We start from the raw sequence: 17,919 nt of genomic DNA on the forward strand, positions 1-17,919 counted from the left end.
TTCAGCTCAGTTATTCAGTGAAGCACATGGCTCGGCAAGCAGGCAGGCTGGCTGGCTGGGAAACATTTTAAGCTCTGCAAGCCTTAGCTCTGCAGGCAGGCAGGCTGATTTGGCTGCTAAGTCTCCTGGCCACAGCATGCCTCTGGCACCCCAGCCCCTCTCTGCCCCAACCCTCTGCCTCCCCCACTCAACATACCCAAACCCTATGTCCCCCTCTTGCACTACACTCCCTCCCAGATCTGGCACCCCAATCTCCTGCCCCAAATCCCAATCCCCTCCTACCATAGGTCACATCCCAAACTCCTGCACGCCAGTCCCCTGCCCTAGGTCACAACCACCTCCTTCACCCAAACTCCTTCCCAGATTCCAGTCTCCCTCCCACACCCCAATCCCTTATCCCTAGCTCCTTTCTGCACCCAAACTCCATCCCAGACCCCACATCTCCTCCATTAATATCATGGAGGAGTGAGGCCCTTGACCACTTTCCAAAATTTTGGAGTGGCCCCCTGTCAAAAATTATTGCCCATCCCCGTTTGAAGTCAGAAAATGTCATTAGATCATCTAGTCTGACTTCCTTTATGTTGCAAGCCCTTAAATTTCACCTGGATACCTCTGTGCTGAGCCCATGATTTTAGTGAGACCAAAACGTGTCAGTCCTCAGTCAGTAACACCCGAGGCTCCTGCAATGGCAGGGAATTGATTAGCTTAGATATGCCCAGATCATCCTAGCAGGCGATCCATAGCCCAGGCTGCAAAGAATGATGGAAACTTCCAAGGTCCCCAACTAGTTTCCCATTCCCCAACTAGTGATCAGTTTGACCCTGAACATGGGAGCAAGACACAGCAGCCCAGGGTCTGAGAAAGAGGATTCCCTGTTCTGGTCTACCTCCCCCTGTGTCCCATCTCCTGCCGTGACCAATCTCTGATGCTAGGAGGGTAAAAATCAAATAAAACCAAAACCAATCCTCACAGTCATGGTGGCAGAGATACCCTAAGAATGGCAAAAAAAAAAAAAAAAAAAAAAAAGCAGCAATATATTCTCTAGTAAATTTTACATTTTAACCTGCCTGGTCACTCAATCCTGGATTTAAAAGTAGCCATTCTCCTACAAAAGAATTCCACAAGCCAACTATATACATATAAAGAGAGTGGGGAATTGAGCTCATAGGCAAATTTGACACTGTTTCCCTTGGCCTGAACAAAGACATTAACTGGGTGGCCCATTATAACAGCTGCTTTCCCTAAATTTAACACCTCACTGAGATCAAAAGCTAAGTATGGAATACATCCAGCCCACTCAATTAGCCTCATTAGCACCAGCATGGCAATTGACAGGCACTTCCCCCCTCCCTTTTTCTTCCTGTTATAAATTCTGAAAGTCCCCCCTTTTTTCTCCACTCGACCTCATCTAAAAAAGTGGGTTTTTCCCCCATAAAAGCTCATGATATTTATATGCAGGGCTCGACAACCTTTGTAATCTACTTGCCCGGGGCAATCCGGAAGAGCTGGGTTCCGGCAATCTGCGCATGCGCAGAACACCGGACAGCGCGGCTGGCGAGCAGGGCTCACCGCAGCTCGGCAAGCCCAGTTATATATATATATATATATATATATATATATATATGTTAGTCTCTAAGGTGCCGCAGGATTACTTTTTTTTTTTTTTTTTTTTTAAGTATCAGAGGAGTAGCCGTGTTAGTCTGGATCTGCAAAAGCGACGTGGAGTCCTGTGGCACCTTATAGACTAACAGATTTATTAGAGCATAAGCTTTTGTGGGTATCTGACGAAAAGTGGGTCTTTGCCCACAAAAGCTTATGCTCCAATAAATCTGTTAGTCTATAAGGTGCCACAGGACTCCTCGTCAATTTTTTTAAGTTACAGACTTACACGGCTACCCCTCTGAGACTTTCTCTAGTAGATGTAATCACTGGTCTACAACTAATGCTAATGGGAGTAATCTAGCCAACACAGCCTCCTCTGGCTAGTGCAGAGGTACCCAAAGCTCAATGAATAGAACATTTCTAATGCAATATTCTTTTCTGTTCAATAGACGCTCTTATGCTGTGCTCATTACCATAGTATATACGCACCTTCCAGTCATGCATTAAATTGTGTGACTAATACCTGTCACATCTGTTCTTTCATCCACTCTCCAGGGGAGAAGTGTGAATAGGGAGTATTTTGTTTTGATTTTTTTATAACACACACACATGGACACAAAATTATTTGTTTGTTAGAGAAGGCCAGGTCAAAGAAATGTGCCTTGCATTAGAATGAAAGATGGTGAGGTTTGTGATGGTCTTTAGTTACTATGTGAGTTTGTTCCAAACCCATGGGCCAGGCTGTCTCCTGAGCCAAGATTTGTTTAAAGTAGGATTTTTTTAGCTTTGTAGAAAATAACAGAATTTTAAAAGAATGAATCTTAACAGTCACCCATCTGCTTACCCAGAAACAGGAGCAGAGGTATCCACTATGTTGCTGGAAGCACGTTTAACTTCTAGTGCTGTATCACTAGGAGAAAAAGACCATTCCTTATTAAAACAAACTATTCCAAATCCTCATGTTCTAAAGAGCAGAGTGAGAGGGAACAGAGAAAGCAGGACTGAGACACATAAATAAATTCAGGTGCTTATGTACTGTAAATTACTGTAAATTGACACCACAGAGATTACAATACTATAATTAGCACTTCATTACAGTCGCCATAATGCTTAGCATTTATATAATGCTTTATGTATGATATGCTGCTTAGGGGTTTGAAAACTCAATTCCTTTTTGAATGCATGGGAATTAGGTGGTTATGAAAATCACAGCCTGCAAATTCAAAGCTGTTCTCTCAGCAGCTTTGTGAGGGAGGCAGGCAAACATGATTACCCCTATTTTGCAGATGGCAAGACTTACCATGGAGAAGTGAAGCAGTTGGCCCAAAGCCACACAGTGCATCCGTGACAGAGTCAGGGTTAGAACACAGGATTGGCTCATACCTAACTCTACATTTGTTTGTATCAGACCACATTGCCTCTGGCCAAAGCCTCACTGCTTCCACAATACCATGCTCCCCATCTTACTTTACCATCTTAGCCCCTGATCACCTTCCTTGCCCTGCTCAGCCTCCCTCACATCCTCCTATGACTCCCCACAAGTGCACTTGCCCCCACTCTCCAGCCCATGGAGTTGCTATCTTGAAGCCAAGACAATAGAGTTAGCCATCCTTGCCTGCCTGCTGCTTAACCTACAAAACCCCTGTCCATCCTTCAGAGCCCTCCCTGTCTCCCCTCCGCCCAGCCGGGCTCCCCAGAATCTCTGTGCTGAGCTGTGGATGCAATGCAGCCTAGCAGTACTGGAGAGGAAGTCACCAGCAGAGCCTGATAGATCTCCTGAAATGTTCCCTCTAATCTTTTCCATCTGTGTGTGGATTTTTTCCATCCATGCGCGGAATAATTTTTACATTCACTGTGGCATTTATGGATGTGCACCACCAATAGAAACACAAAACCTCACAGTGCATGCTCTGCTAATCAGATGGATGGCATTTAAATTTTTCCTCGGCAGCTGCACAAGCGCACAGCTAAGAGGGAACACTGGTCTCTTGGCTTTCTAGCAGAGACCAGATTACATAGGCTCTGGCTTCCTCCAGGCCCGAAGAGTGCTCAATTCCCTGTCCACCCAAGGCTCTGCCCACCTATGCTCCCTTTCCCCAAGCCCCCACCCTCACCCCAACTCTTCCCAGTTCTGCCCCTACTCTGAGTGTGCCCCATCCCTGCTCTTTTCCCTTCCCCTCCAACACTTCTTCCGTGCTGTGAAACAGATGATCCCAGCAGGTGGGAGGCTCTGGGAGGAGTTAATCAGAGGGGACACCTGTAGACTGGAAGGACTGGGATTGGGAGGGAAGGTGGAATTGGCTGCTGTTGGGTGCTAAGCACCCACTAGGTTTTTCCATGGGTGCTCCAGGGTGGCTATGCCAGGTTATAACAAAGAGCTAATCCCCTTTTTTGGGTTTATATATGTGACATTTAAAAAGCAGCGTATGTGCAAGACACCATGGGAATGACTGTATGTGGGAAGCAATCTTTAGCTGGGGCAACCTAAAACAAACATCATAATCCCAAGGGAAAATTTCAAAGGACTCATTTCCTTTGCCAAAGTCAGTAAATATCGGACAAAAAACCAACCAACCAACCACCTTCATGGAAAATTCACCTGGCCCAAGAAGAGCCAGCGTGTTTTAATGTAGAGATTAAGTTCAAACTGTGAAGTATGAAACAAAGGGACTCGGTCCTGCCCAAAGAGCACAATTTGAACATCATCTTAATGATGGAACCACAAAGGGACCTCAGCAATTGGCCTGTCCATAATCCTGAACATCCTAGCCAAGCATCTTCCCTGGATTTAAAAAAATATCCATTTACCTTCCATCTTTTCCTGATTCAATCTGCGGAAATTCGGCTTTCAGCATATCTGGGGTAAGAACCACTTTTAACTCCGATTCACTCTCACTAAAAATGAATATGTTAAAAACATTTAGTTTTTCTGTAGCAGTATTATTTCTATCCATCCTATACTTTTTAGCCTGGGAAATCAAAAGGATACTTTATGCAAAAAGAACCATCCATTTTTTTTGTCACTGTGTACGTGTTTTATGTAAATGCTATATGCACTCACATAAGTGCTAAAAGTTCACTGTAAATTATATTAAATAAAAAATAAAGAGGAAACTTACTAGCCAGTTATATTTTCCTTGTCTCTCTCGGGTAAGTCATCCAGCATAGGTGGTACCTCTCTTGGAAGCATATCTAAAGTGTAGGGATCACTGCTGTTGAAATGACACATAACCATACAGTTATGGCATAGGATAAATATGTTCAAGGGATCTTCAGATTCTGGAAAATTCAGATACTTTGGAAAGCACATACATCAGCTATCTATAGATACACAAGTCAGCAAAGCACAGTTTTGTTCTTTAAAGTTTTAGGTCCAAAATTGATAGTTAGGCACCAGGGTGCGTGTTTAGACACTTAACTAAGTAGTGTGATGGTCAAAGTAACTGCTCATCTGCAAATTCTTGGTGAGCGCACTTCAGAGGGAACACTAGTCGGGGTGTATGAAGGGTTCAGGGCAGGGGGTTGGAGTGTGGGACAGGAGGCAGGGAAGGGCGCTGGGGGTGGTAAGTAGAGTATGTGGGGGGTCAGGGGCCAGATTACTTTACCTGGCTGGGGCTGGGCTGCTGCATCCGGGCAGCAGTGATTGGATGCTCAGCACTTGTGAAGGTCAGGCCATTTGTTTAGGTGCCTGCATATCTGCATAGGTACCTACCTACCATCAGGTATTGAAATGGTCACAGGAAGGTTTTCATTCAGCTCTGAGGCTGTGTCTACACTGCACCCCTTTTCCAGAAAAGGGATGCAGATGAGACAAGTCGGAATTGCAAATGAAGCGGGGGATTTAAATATCCCCTGCTTCATTTGTATAAACATGGCTGCCGCTTTTTTACGGCTCGGGGCTTTGCCGGATAAAAGTGCCAGTCTAGATGGGGATCTTTTGGAAAATAAAGCCTTTTCCGAAAGGTCCCTTATTCCTGATTTTAAGAGGAATAAGGGACCTTTACGAAAAGGCTTTATTTTCCGAAAGATCCCTGTCTAGTCTGGCGCTTTTCTCCGGCAAAGCCCCGAGCCGTAAAAAAGCGGCAGCCATGTTTATACAAATGAAGCAGGGGATATTTAAATCCCCCGCTTCATTTGCAATTCCGACTTGTCTCATCTGCACCCCTTTTCCGAAAAAGGGGTGCAGTGTAGACACAGCCTGAGTGTTTTACACTGCTAATGCAGACACTTGTAGCAGGCACTATGTTCTCAGTTCAGCAAAGCACTGAAGCACGTGCTAATTGTATGCACCTAGTTATACTTCGCTGACTTCAAGGGGAGTTAAGTACGTACTTGAGCATATGATTAAAAAGCTCCCATTGATTTCAGTGGGCTTCTGGTCAGGGCCTTGATGAACAGGGATGGATTCAAGTATGTTTTGAATTGAGGCCTAAGTGCTACTTCTTTCCCTCTGCTGAGCAAGGACTGTGGGAGCAGGATGAGTAAAGAAGCAAAGCTGGCAGTGGAAGGGAGAGGGGGAATGATATTACAGTCAGATGCCTGGGCCTGTCATGTGTCCTGCTGGCACCCTCACACAAGCAGGATATGCTGAGCTGAGTTGCTAGGGCCTCCCCGAAGTGTCTGGGCATAAGGTCAGCTCTTATTAGACTGAAATGCCACTTATACTGCTAGATTCTGCCCCCCTTACTCACCCTGAGCCTGATCCACTGCTCACTGGCTTCAACGGATTGGACCCAGTGAGTAGTAATTTACTCTACGCCTTGTTCCCCCGTTTCCCTGGGACAATATGTGGAGCTGGTTTCTGGTCGATAGGAGGAAAGGCGACAGAATCTGGCCTGGAGGGAAGGTGTTGTATGTTCAAACGCTTTCTTACCAATGAGGCATCATTGTGCTTGTCAGAGAGGGAGCATTAGACAAGGCTGAATAAACCACTGATGGGAATCGTCTCCAGTATGTTACTCCTCGAATGACTTCCTGAAACGACAACAGTGCCATGCCCGTGAAATGCAATGCTGTAAAGAGAGCGGAGGGTGGGGAATGCCTTGCTTTGCTTGATGAAAGCATGTGTTATCCAGGCAGCTGACAGCTTCCACAAGTTCCCAGGCCAGGTATGTGTGGGGCCAGCTCTGCGTCCTAGAAAGGGCTAGTGCCTCAGGCACCAGGGATGGGACTGTGGGCCCTCAGCGCTGCCTGGAGCATGGTGCTGCCCTCCCTTCCCCCAGCTCTCAGAGCCTGGGCGGTAATTTAAAGGGTCCCAGGGCAGTAACAGCAGTGACAGTGAGAGCCCTGGCCCTCTTTGAATCACCCAGCTCCGGGCAACAGCCCTTTTTGTCCCCTGCCATCCCCCGTTGACAGGCCTGTGTTTACTAAGCTTCAGTTCTCTTCGCCTGAAAAGCTACTGGCTCTAGCACAGGGCTCTGAAGATGCAGTTGAAGGTTTAAAGAGAAACAGGGAGGAGAGCTTCACGGCTGCTGAAGAAAAGACACGGAGAAGCCCTGGGAAGCACAAGGTGCATCCAGTGAACAACCACATTTACCTGCAGCAGCATAAGCCAATCAGAGCTTAACACAGCTTCCCTTGAGGATAAGCGTTTATGTTCTTTTAGAGTCTACAAGGCAAATTCTCCGCCAACTTATACCTTTTGCAGCAAATATTTCACTGAAACCAAAAGCTGTACCTTGTGATGCAGAAATTTCTTTTGTGTAATTGGGATGCTGGATCCTGTGGGATATTCTTTGGTGAATTTATATTTTGGATGAGGACAAAGATGATATTCAATGTTTGTTTCTGAATAGTCCAAAGGCTGCAGAAAGACGTACAGTCCTGGAGTAGGATTCTGAAAACAGACAAGAGAAAGAGAGTTCCAAAAAATAATTATGAGCCCTTTGAGGAAATCTGCAAGTGAAAAAATTCAGTTCTTGTTACTACAATAGACTTCCGATAATCCGGCACTTTTGGGACCAAGATGTTGCCGGATTATTGGATATGCCGGAGTATCGGGAGGTACTCTGGCAGGGGGCTGTGACGGGTTTGCCGGACCCGCACTGCATCCAGGTGGTGGGCGGGGAATGGCGCGGCAAGGGGCGAACTCTCTGTCATTGCAGGAAGGCGGGGGAAGCCCCATGCCGCTGCCAAGAGTTTCTGGGAGGGGAGGGGAGCGGGCTTCTCACACCCCAGACTGCAGTAGTTATCCCTGAGCAGAGGGGTGAGGGGCGGTGCTGTGGGACCAACCTGTCAGCACCCCATCTGCTCTGCTCTGCAGCTTCCCCAAGTCCGCCGCTCATCAGTTTCAGCTGCGGCAGCGGTGGACTTGGGGAAGCGGCACGGAGCAGCTCCAATTGTCCAGCTGGCCAGAGCACTTCCGGGTTCCAGTTGGTGCCGGACTATCGGGAGTGCCGGACCACTGGATGCCGGACAATTGGAGTTTTACTGTAATAAGACCAGGCAAACTCCACACCACCTTGATCTCACTTTTCCGCCCTTGTTCAACTCAACACCTCACCTCTCCTTCCTTCCCTCTACCCCAGGTCTACGTCTGTCCTATGATCCCCTCTGAAACACAACTAGCAAAAAACACGACCCAGGACCACTCCTGGCCTACTGATTTCAATGGGTGTTAGGCACTTTTAAAAATCCCATTAATCTTAGCATCATGGAATCATAAAATACTAGAATAGAAAGGTACCTCGAGATGTCATCAAGGCCATCAAGGCCAGTCCCCTGCCCTCACAACAGGGCCAAGCACCATCTAGATCAGGGGTGGGCAATAATTTTTGCTAGGGAGCCATTTCACAAATCTTGGAAGTGGTTGCGGGCCACCTCCTGAAAGGGCAGGGTCTTGGGCAGAAGGGGTGGGACTTTGGAAGGGGGTTATTCCCTCTAGGTTATTCCCTCTAGGTGCGGCTTGCCCCTGGTGAGAGGAAGAGACTTCACACGCTCCCCCGCCCCCAGGCCAATCAGGGCATAGAGGTGGGGGAGCACATGAAGCCTTTGCCCCCCACACTCAGCCTGCCAGGGGTTCACAGCACCTAGAGAGAACCACCAGCCATTTTGAACAGCTGGTGGTTTCCTCTAAGCGCCACGCGCCCCTGACAGGGGGAGGAGACAACACACACTCCCCCTTCCCTCAAGCCAATCAGGGCCTGGGGCGGGGGAACACGTGAAGTCTCACGCCCCCACCTCACCAGGGAAGGGACCTGCCAGCCATTTTGAACTGTGCTGATATGCAGATGAGGACTGGCATGCAAGTGTGACAGAGCCCTTAGCTTCTGTTTGTCTGGAAATGGGTGACAGGAGAGGGGTCATGTGAGGATTATCTGTTGTGTTCCCTCTTCTCTGGGGCATCTGGTATTGGCCACTGTCGGCAGACAGGATGCTGGGCTGGATGGAGCTTTGGTCTGACCCAGTATGGCCGTTCTTATGTTCTTACAGAGTGTGGTGTGGTACATGCTGCGGGGGCTCTGAATGCCATTCAGCACTTACCTGTTGCTCCCTGCTCTCTAGGCCTGTGGCACACACTTTGTATCTATAAACCTAAGGAAAGTAATTGGGAAGGTAATTCCTTCCCAACCCCGTAATGAAGCAAGGTACATTTCCCTCCACTATGTGGAGGTTTTACTAGAATGGAATTTTACTTACAAATATGCGAAGTGGGTGACTGTCTGGAGGCTGGAGTAACGCTTTGGGAGCTGCCAGGTTTAAAAGTCCTGTGACCCTTTCCAGGGATTTCTCTCCGGGGTGTTTGTGTAGATCCCCTGGGGGTGAGGGAGGACTGAGCTGTGGCTCTGGAGAAGTTACTACTGAGATCAGCTCATCCTGGAACAAGTTGGAAGACAAATGTTATCAGAGTACAGAGGGAGCTTTGGTGTAAAAAACACTGTAACAACATGAAACCAAATCATGGACATTTTACCTCAGCTCCCTGCTTTAGTGGTCGGGAAAGTTTCTGAGGTTTGTAACTTGTCGATGCATGGTGTGTGCAAAATGGCTGGTACCTCATAATGCTGAAGTGCTGAGGAACCTAGGTACAAATGAAAATGATTTGTTACAATACATGCATGTAGAGGTCAGTGTGTTCTAACTTTCCAGCTCTAAGATGAATACTTCACAAGGTCTCTTTCTGTAATAGATGCTTGGACCAACATTTAGTGACAATGACATGTGACAAAAACTTTGGCCAGGAATTTTTAAAAGCCCTATCCTGGCAAATGAATCTGTGAAGGAATGTTTTCACTATAGATGTTTTCTGCACAGCATCATGTGTGAAGTAATACTGTTTTGCATAAACAGAATGAAATTGATGGGCTCTTTGCGTAATACATGTAACACGGGTATGTGAAAATAAAATGGAATGGCGGCAAAGGTACACACAGGAAAAATAGTTAAGAGCTCCTTTAAAGCAATGTTGCTTCTATGGCTATGTCAACACTGGGAAGGTTTGGCAACAAAAGTGCTTTCGACATGCAAAAGTTGGAAAAAGTAAAAACTGGTTAAACTGTTTTTTCTGCCTCTCATTGTCAACATTTCATGGCCACATTGTTAGCTTCCCTGTCAACAGATAGTGCAAAGCAGTGTTGTGGGAAGGGAGAGCTAATCCCTGTGCTTCTTGAGATTCCTTCTGCATTCTCCCACAGCCGTCTCAGCTGCTGGAAGTGCATCATGAGTAGTTCTTTAAACTCTCCATGCTGAGGAATGTCAAAGCAGCACAGCAGTCTCTCCAGCCTTCCCCTTCTAGCAGGGCAGAACAGCAGCATTCCAATTATTTGCTCTTTCTTTGTTCCCCAAACGGAGCAGCTCACTCCGCTGTCAGATACTTCCTGTAGCTTTGAGACGGGAGGGGCATATGCCTAAAGGGCAGCAGAGATCACAAAACACTGAGCAGAGCCACCAAGGCAGGCATTGTGGGATACTGGCGGAAGACAGTTCTCTTGACAAAACAAACAGCAGAGCCTACACTGGCTCTTTGTCAAAAATAGAGGGAGGGGAAAAGACAAAAGTCTCTCACAGGGCTTTGTTGCCAAAACTGGGTGTTTTTCCTGTCCAAAGTTGTATTGTAGTGTGAACGCTCTCATTGTCTTGTCGCCAAAAGATAGTTTTTGGCAACAAAACATGCCAGTATAGACAAAGCCTATGCTTGTTGCAATCAACAAAACAAGGACAAGATCAAATTCAGCACTGATTTAAGCCCAGTGGAATCTCCTGACTTTAGAGGGTGACAGAATTTGGCCTTTTTCATTTTCTAAATTTTGAAGGAAAAGGGGGTTAGATGTCAGAACGTAAAAATAGGTTCTGGATTCACAAAGCTTGAAAACCACTATGATGTAGTTGAAGATGGAGACATACATGAATATGTATTTACAATCTAAATTGATGGAATACACAGGATATTCTACAGTACATAGAAAAAAATCACATCTTTAGTTTTTGTAATTTTTATCGAGGGAAACTGGTATTTGCTTTGGGGGCTCAGATCCTACATTCCTTACATGCTCAATTCTTTAATTCAGTGCATAGCAAATATGTGAGAAATGTGAGATTGGGCCCCTTAGATCAAAAGACTTATCAGTCTAAATCATATCTTTTCTCAAAGGCAGTCTTCAGCCTCATGATTTAGGAAGCTGAGAGAGCAGAAGACTGGAGACACTTTTCCCTGGAGAAGCAGAACCTTATATTTATGATGTGGTCTTCAGCAGTTTGGTGAGCACATGGACTGACAGCGAATATGGAGAGTCTCAACCTGCAAACCCTTACTATGTCACTAAGTCACTAGCTCTTACCCATGTAAGTAGTCCTGTGTGAGGCCAGGTCTACACTAGGGGGCAATGTTGAACTAAGGTACGCAACTCCAGCTACATGAATAGCATAGCTAGAGTCGAGGTACCTTAGCTTGAGTTACTGTGGTTTCCCCACTGCAGGGAGTCAACAGGAGAAACTCTCCTGTTGACTCCCCTTACTCTTCTCAACCCGGTTGAGGATTAGAATCAACAGGAGCGCACTGAGAAGTCAATTCAGCAGATCTCTACTAGACCTGCTAAATCAACCTCCAGGAAATCAATCTCTGCAGAGCCAATCTCGCAGTAAGTGTAGGCAAGGCCTAAGAAACCATAGCAGCTGTATCAGTAGAAATCTGTTTGTAATGGTAAGGGTTTGCAGGTTGAGATTCTCCATATTCGCTGTCAGTACATGTGCTCACCAAACTGCTGAAGACCACATCATACTAGGATGGTATACTTCTGCATTACCCCCATTGCTCACTCTCTGGTAATGTGTGGGCTCATTTGTGGTATGTCTACACAGTAGCGTTATTTCAGAATAACTGAGATTATTCCAAAATAAAAGAGTCCATGTCTACACAGAAAGCAGTTATTTCAACATAATGTTGAAATAATGATGAGCTAGAGGACTTTTTACTCCAACTCCTGTAACCCTCATTTTATGACAAGTAAGAGAATTTGGAAGAAAAGTGCACTTTCTTGGACTTCCTGTTGAGTAGACAACAGTTCCAAAAGCCAGAATAAGCGATTTCGACTTAGGGTGCTTAGCATATTTCAGCTTTAGCCCTGCTGTGTAGACGTGCCCTGAGGGAGCTAACAAAAGGCAAATCCCACAGTCATTACTCCTATTGACCTAAGCAACAGGGTCTACTCCTTCATATACAAAATGTGATACTGTATATCTTTTGTCACACTGTCCCTAATGAAAGAAAGCAATATGACATAGGTGAGTGACTAAGCTGTACTGTCTCACCTTTAAATCATAGAACGGGTGAACGTGCTTGACTTTCATGTCTATAGGCTTGACAGGAACTGGACCAAGACCATCGGGAGCCTAAAACATTAAAGTATTTCAAGACACAACAATATACTGCACATTTTTTTTCAGCTGAAATAAGTCATCCATACAACTAGTTAGAAAAAACAGAGAAAGAAATTGGAAAACATTTTGTCAGCATTTTCTTCTTGGGTAGTTGAAATTTTAATGAATATATTTTTCCATGGGGAAAAAAATCAAATTTCAACCAGCAGTCATCACTGCATTATTATGAACATGAGGACAGTAAAGGGCAGTAAATAAAATGTAACACTTTGTTTTTTCACTATTTTGCCTATTCTTATAATACAACTAATGTCTGAATTAACAGTATTTGGTATTTTATTGTTCTCATATAGCCACCATGATATATCTGGTGAGTTCTCTGAGCTGGTACCTGCATTGCTGTTGGAAACCTCATGGATTATTGATTGTAGGGATTTCAATGTACAATGGATATCAGCTCAGGTGGGTGCTTAGATGTTCTCCTGGAAGTGAAAGATCCTTTGGGCTTTAGCTCAGTAGGCTAGGGAAACCAGCAACAAGATTGGCCACATACCTGATTATGTCTTTGTCTGACTGTATCAGGCTTTCAGGCCATTAGTACAGCCATTTGTAAGACAACTATCACTCACTGCAGCATCTAGAAGGGAAGCCACGTTTCCTAATGGATAGAGCACTGGACAGGTTTTAGGAGATGTGCATTCTATTCCTGGCTCTTGCACTGGCCTGCCAGGTGACTTTGGGCATGTCACTTTGCCTCTCTGTGCCTCCTTTTCCCCATCTGTAAAACTGGGATAAAGACACTAACTTCCTTTCTAGAGCACTTTGAGATCTACCGATGAAGAATGCTATATAAGAGTTGGGCTTCATCATTAATGAGGGTGCATCTAGACAGTGGCATGATTTTGGGATACATCAGCTATCCTGAAATAGTGTTTTCCACATCTTAACAGCACACCCATTATTTCAAAATGCAATTGAAATAACCGTTTTGCTATTACACCATCCCAGTAAACCTCGTTCCATGAGGATTAAGGGACTTGTCGGAATAATGGTCTATTTTGAAATTAATTTTGAAATAGACTATCTCAAAATAAGCTATGCAATGTATGTAGCGCAAACGGCGTACCTTATTTCAAGCTAGCACCGCTGTGTAGATGCACCCTACGTATCCTGTTAGATTGTCTCCCTACTCCATTGATTCTGTACACGGGGATTAATCTATATCGACATGAGAGATAATCTATTTCTTCATATGATGTTGTTGTGTATCTCTTATCCCATGCACCCTGCAAGATCAGTCTCTGCTCTGGAGGAATCCTGACCATTATGAGCATGAGGACTCCATTTGTATGGTTTTTCTGCATCTGTCCCTCTGCAGCAATTCAGAATAAAGGGCATGTCTTCAACTACTCTTCAAATGGAAAAAAAGGCTCAAAGCCCACTTCTGCCCTCACTTATAAAGTTGCAAATCTCAGTGAGGTCAATGGGATCCTTACAGTAATCTTGAAAGAATCTTACACAGTGAAACCTGTCTTAAGGGACCCCTCAGGTGATGAACAAAACCAGGTGATAAACAGAAGTTGCAGATGGTCTGAAACCTCTGGTTCATATGCAGTGTGTAAACCAGTGGTCCCCAAAGTGTGGGGTGTGACATTCATAAGGGCATGGCAGCCCCACCTTGTCCCCAGCGATGACCTTGGCTCCCAGTCCAAGCCCCAGCCTCAGCTCCCAGCTTCGGCTCCTGGCTGTGGCTCTGCTCCTGGGCCCACCCTCTGCTCCCCCAAGCTGCAGCTCCATTCCCAATCCTGGTTCCTGGGTCTGGGTGGACAGGGGTAAGGGAGGGCGTGATGTGAAAAGTTTGGTGACCACTGGTGTAAATCCATACAATGATCATGTATTGCAAGGATATCTGGAGTGGTGCTACAGACTTGTTGAACCATATAGTTTTCAAATACAAAACACATGGTCTTAGAGCAGAGCTCTTTAAAGAGCACTTGCCTTTAGAGATCTCTTCCTGTTTGAGGTAAAAAATTAATATGAGAAAGGGAAATGTCTTGTTTGTTATTAAGGATGCACTGACTCTTCTACAATGTGGGGAGTCATTCTTCATAGCAAACAAGTCTAAGGTGTGTTACTAAGTAATACCAATATTCTTAAGTATTTTCAGTAGCCACCTGTCTACTGAATGTAAATTCAAAACATGTTGAGGAATAATAGTCTTTAACCAGATGACTGGGGCAGGGACCTTGCCTTCATACATTTGTAAAGTCTTATGGGTTTATATAAAGAGCATGGTATCTGGTATAACAGAACTAATACAATGGTGTTTATACTTCAAAGTCCAGATCCTAAGCTGGTGTAAATTGTAAACTTAAAAAACAACAAATAGTATGGTGGCACTTTAAAGACTAGCAAAACACGTAGATGGTCTTTAAAGTGCTATCATATTATTTGTTGTTTTTTAAGTTTATCCTGTACAGCCAGCCGCCTTTCTCAAGCTGTGAGTCCCAAATCCCTGGGGGATCATGAGCAACTTAGAGGGGGGTCATGAGCAACTTAGAGGGGGGTCACGGTATCACAAAGTTTGAGAACAGTGTACAAACTAACTTGGCTACCCCTCAGAAACAGGTGTAAATTGTCACAGTTCCATAAACATCAACGGAACTTCAGCTACAGCCTGAAAATCTGAATCCAACCTTTCAAGCTAATACTATTTTATTTTACTCTGAGCATTCACTTTGCCGTTTGCTCCTTCAGAGTGCGGTAAAGTGGCCTTAGTGTAAATGAGAATCAGACACTTCATTTCTAGTAATTGATTTGTTACCAGTGGTAGCATGGGACGTACCAGTTCATCAGACCACTGAGGCGGGTAGTAGGCCGGGAATGTGAAAGGTAATATGCGATCTACAGATAGGTTGAAAGTGACACTCTTCTGTTCTTCACTCATAGCTCTTGGGCTGATGGTTTTCAAACTGCTGTTTTCTGCTATGTGGAGAGAAAGAATCAGGATAAATGAATTATAATAACTGTAAGATATTCTCTCAAAAAAAATAAAGCCCAAACACAACACAGACTTTAATTTCTTCCTATGTCAAGATTTGCTCAGCCATTTTGATATAAATCATAAAGTATTATTATTTCACAGGGGCTTTAGAAACCACTTTTAAAAGTAGTCTTAGAAGCATTAGATGTTTATAGGTAAATGTTGGTAAACATCAGTTTCACCAACTACAAACCGACAGAAATATTTCCATCAATAATGTTTTAAATGTACAGCTAGGAGAAAGAAAAAATGTTGATTGAAAATATATTAGTTTGATTTAAGCGTATTTACTTTTGACCTGTGATGACATTTGAACATTTATAAAACTTTAACTTTTCTGAATCTCAATGTCTACTGTCATTAAATAGTGTATCTGTATCTGATTAATAATTGCCCAACTAACACAGGCTAAGCTTCGAGGCTCTCAAGAATAGTTAAGAGATTTTTTTTAATGCATACATATTATGTGTCTCAAAATCGTACATATTTTGACTGTGGCTATTTCCAGTCCCCATCACATTCCTATACTTTTTGATTGCAAGCTCTTTGAATGGAGTTGTCTTTGTGTGTGTGTTGTATCTAAAATCTTGTCAGTGCTATCAGAATAACCACAATACACTGTGCTTAGCCAAAATGCAAATGTCTTGTCCTAAACTTTACCTGATACAGAGCTTTCTTCATTGTTTTGCCTTTTGACATCTCCCGTTAGTTCACGAAACAAAAGTAATACACGATTTAGCCGCCACTGAATCAGGACCTACAATAATTATTTAAAGTTTTCAATTTAATATTAATTGAATACTCTACTATTTTTATTTATATTGATATCCAGTACCGGCAGGTTTATTTATTCCAGAGGTCACTTGGACTGCAAAGAGTTTTTTGATATGCTGCATAATTTTTGTCCTAGGGTATTTTTATTTGCTTTTTGGGAAGTGTGGCAGCATGCATGTGTAATACGGACAGGCAGAACCAAACCTGGGACCTCTGGAGCTTAGTGCATGAGCCTCTACAGGTTGAGCTAAAAATCACTTGGCTTTCAGCTACGGCTGCAGAGGAGACTCATTCTTTGTCTTTGTAAGTAGTCGAATTGCTACTACACGGGACAGTGAACCCACCCAGTAGGTGTGTGGGTTACACATGCACTAGCTGCATAATATTTGGACTAAAGACTAGCTAAATGTGACATTCACATATAAAATAGAAGATCGAACAGAAGAATTGAAGTGTTTTTTTCTGGAAAGGCTGTAACATATCTATGACAAACAATGAAGCCAACTGGCTAAGAGTGTAGGTTCCTTGAAGATGGCAAAATAAGTGTATGTGTTTTATTGTGGGTTTTCTAAGACATGTTGTTAATACTGCATTTCATTTACATTACCTTGCGAGCTGCTTGCTGAAACCGTCTTAAAATCCGGTGTCTGTTTTCCCAAGGGTCATTAAGGAGGAGGTCAAACTTGGGCTGGACACTTGGACACTGCACAACACACAAAAAGTGAAAATGTAGGTTTTAATTGTTTAAATTAGACAGTGGAGGAATATTTAGCAGTCATTCCATGGACTGAACCCACCCACTGTTTTCTAGCATTGAGATTATACCAGGTAAAATGTCTAGCCAAATAATAAACTAATTCTGTTCCTAGGCCATATCACTCCATCAGTTTTTCAATCGAAATCTTCATTTATGGGTCCATTGGGAAGCTATTGTTAAATATTCAGAGACACAATATATTCTCCTGTTGTGCTAGTCTAAACCTGAAGTTAACTCCATTGAAGTAAGGTATGAACACTACATAAATGTGATCAATTAGTGGTAGAACAGGAGTAAAGATAACTAGTCACATCCAGAGCTCCTTGCAACTGTGTAAATCTAAACTAACATAATTTACCTTACCGATGTTAGAGCCAAAACCTGGTGTCGTTGAAATCAGGCCATGTCTACCTCATGAAATAAAGTCAAATTTATTAAGGTTGATTTTTTTAGCAACTGATTTTGTAAAGTTGAAGGTGCATGTTCCTACTGTGCAAAATAATTGGATGCAGCTTGATGTAGCGCATCCCCAGTAGGGTGGCTACCACTGACTTTGAAAGCGATGCACTGTCCCACAGTTCCTGCACCCCTTGGCATTCTGAGTTATACTCCCAGGGCACGCTGGGACCAAAACTGTGCAGCGGGTGGTTCTGGGTACATGTCAGCGTCCCATAATGCACTTTTCTCCTCCCTCCTTCCTGCTTGAAAGCAATGGTAAACAAGTCTCTTTGCACCCTTTCCCCCTGGTTATCCACACAGGTGCTACAGCAGCGTAAGCACGGAACCCATTGTGGATCCCTTGAGCATCAAAGCATTATGGCAATCATATTAACCATGGGGAGCTTTATGCTGGAGTATATCCAGAGGGATCCAGAGTCTGCTGGAACAAGGAAGAATCTCAGGAGGCCATGAACAAACTCTTTTGCAA

At 44.2% G+C, this 17,919-nt stretch overlaps 1 protein-coding gene across 8 annotated transcripts in view; it reads right to left on the reverse strand.

The window, feature by feature from the left end:
* Positions 1 to 17,919, reverse strand: part of CFAP221 (cilia and flagella associated protein 221) — a 91,588-nt gene that overhangs the window by 43,180 nt on the left and 30,489 nt on the right. For 5 of the 8 annotated variants that reach the window (XM_075933217.1, XM_075933218.1, XM_025178793.2 and 2 more), the window contains exons 14-24: positions 16,842 to 16,937; positions 16,121 to 16,217; positions 15,263 to 15,402; positions 12,349 to 12,429; positions 9,515 to 9,622; positions 9,241 to 9,417; positions 7,280 to 7,438; positions 6,476 to 6,576; positions 4,722 to 4,814; positions 4,411 to 4,497; positions 2,447 to 2,512 (exon numbers count right to left, since the gene is read on the reverse strand). In XM_075933217.1, the coding sequence (XP_075789332.1) occupies positions 2,447 to 2,512; positions 4,411 to 4,497; positions 4,722 to 4,814; positions 6,476 to 6,576; positions 7,280 to 7,438; positions 9,241 to 9,417; positions 9,515 to 9,622; positions 12,349 to 12,429; positions 15,263 to 15,402; positions 16,121 to 16,217; positions 16,842 to 16,937 (1,205 nt within the window). Of the gene's footprint in view, positions 1 to 430; positions 681 to 2,446; positions 2,513 to 4,410; positions 4,498 to 4,721; positions 4,815 to 6,475; positions 6,577 to 7,279; positions 7,439 to 9,240; positions 9,418 to 9,514; positions 9,623 to 12,348; positions 12,430 to 15,262; positions 15,403 to 16,120; positions 16,218 to 16,841; positions 16,938 to 17,919 lie in introns of those variants that run through there. The other 3 variants (XM_075933219.1, XM_025178792.2, XM_075933221.1) reach the window with 2 other exon arrangements.

Source organism: Pelodiscus sinensis, chromosome 7 (assembly GCF_049634645.1).
Source record: "Pelodiscus sinensis isolate JC-2024 chromosome 7, ASM4963464v1, whole genome shotgun sequence".
Lineage (NCBI taxonomy): Eukaryota > Metazoa > Chordata > Testudines > Trionychidae > Pelodiscus > Pelodiscus sinensis.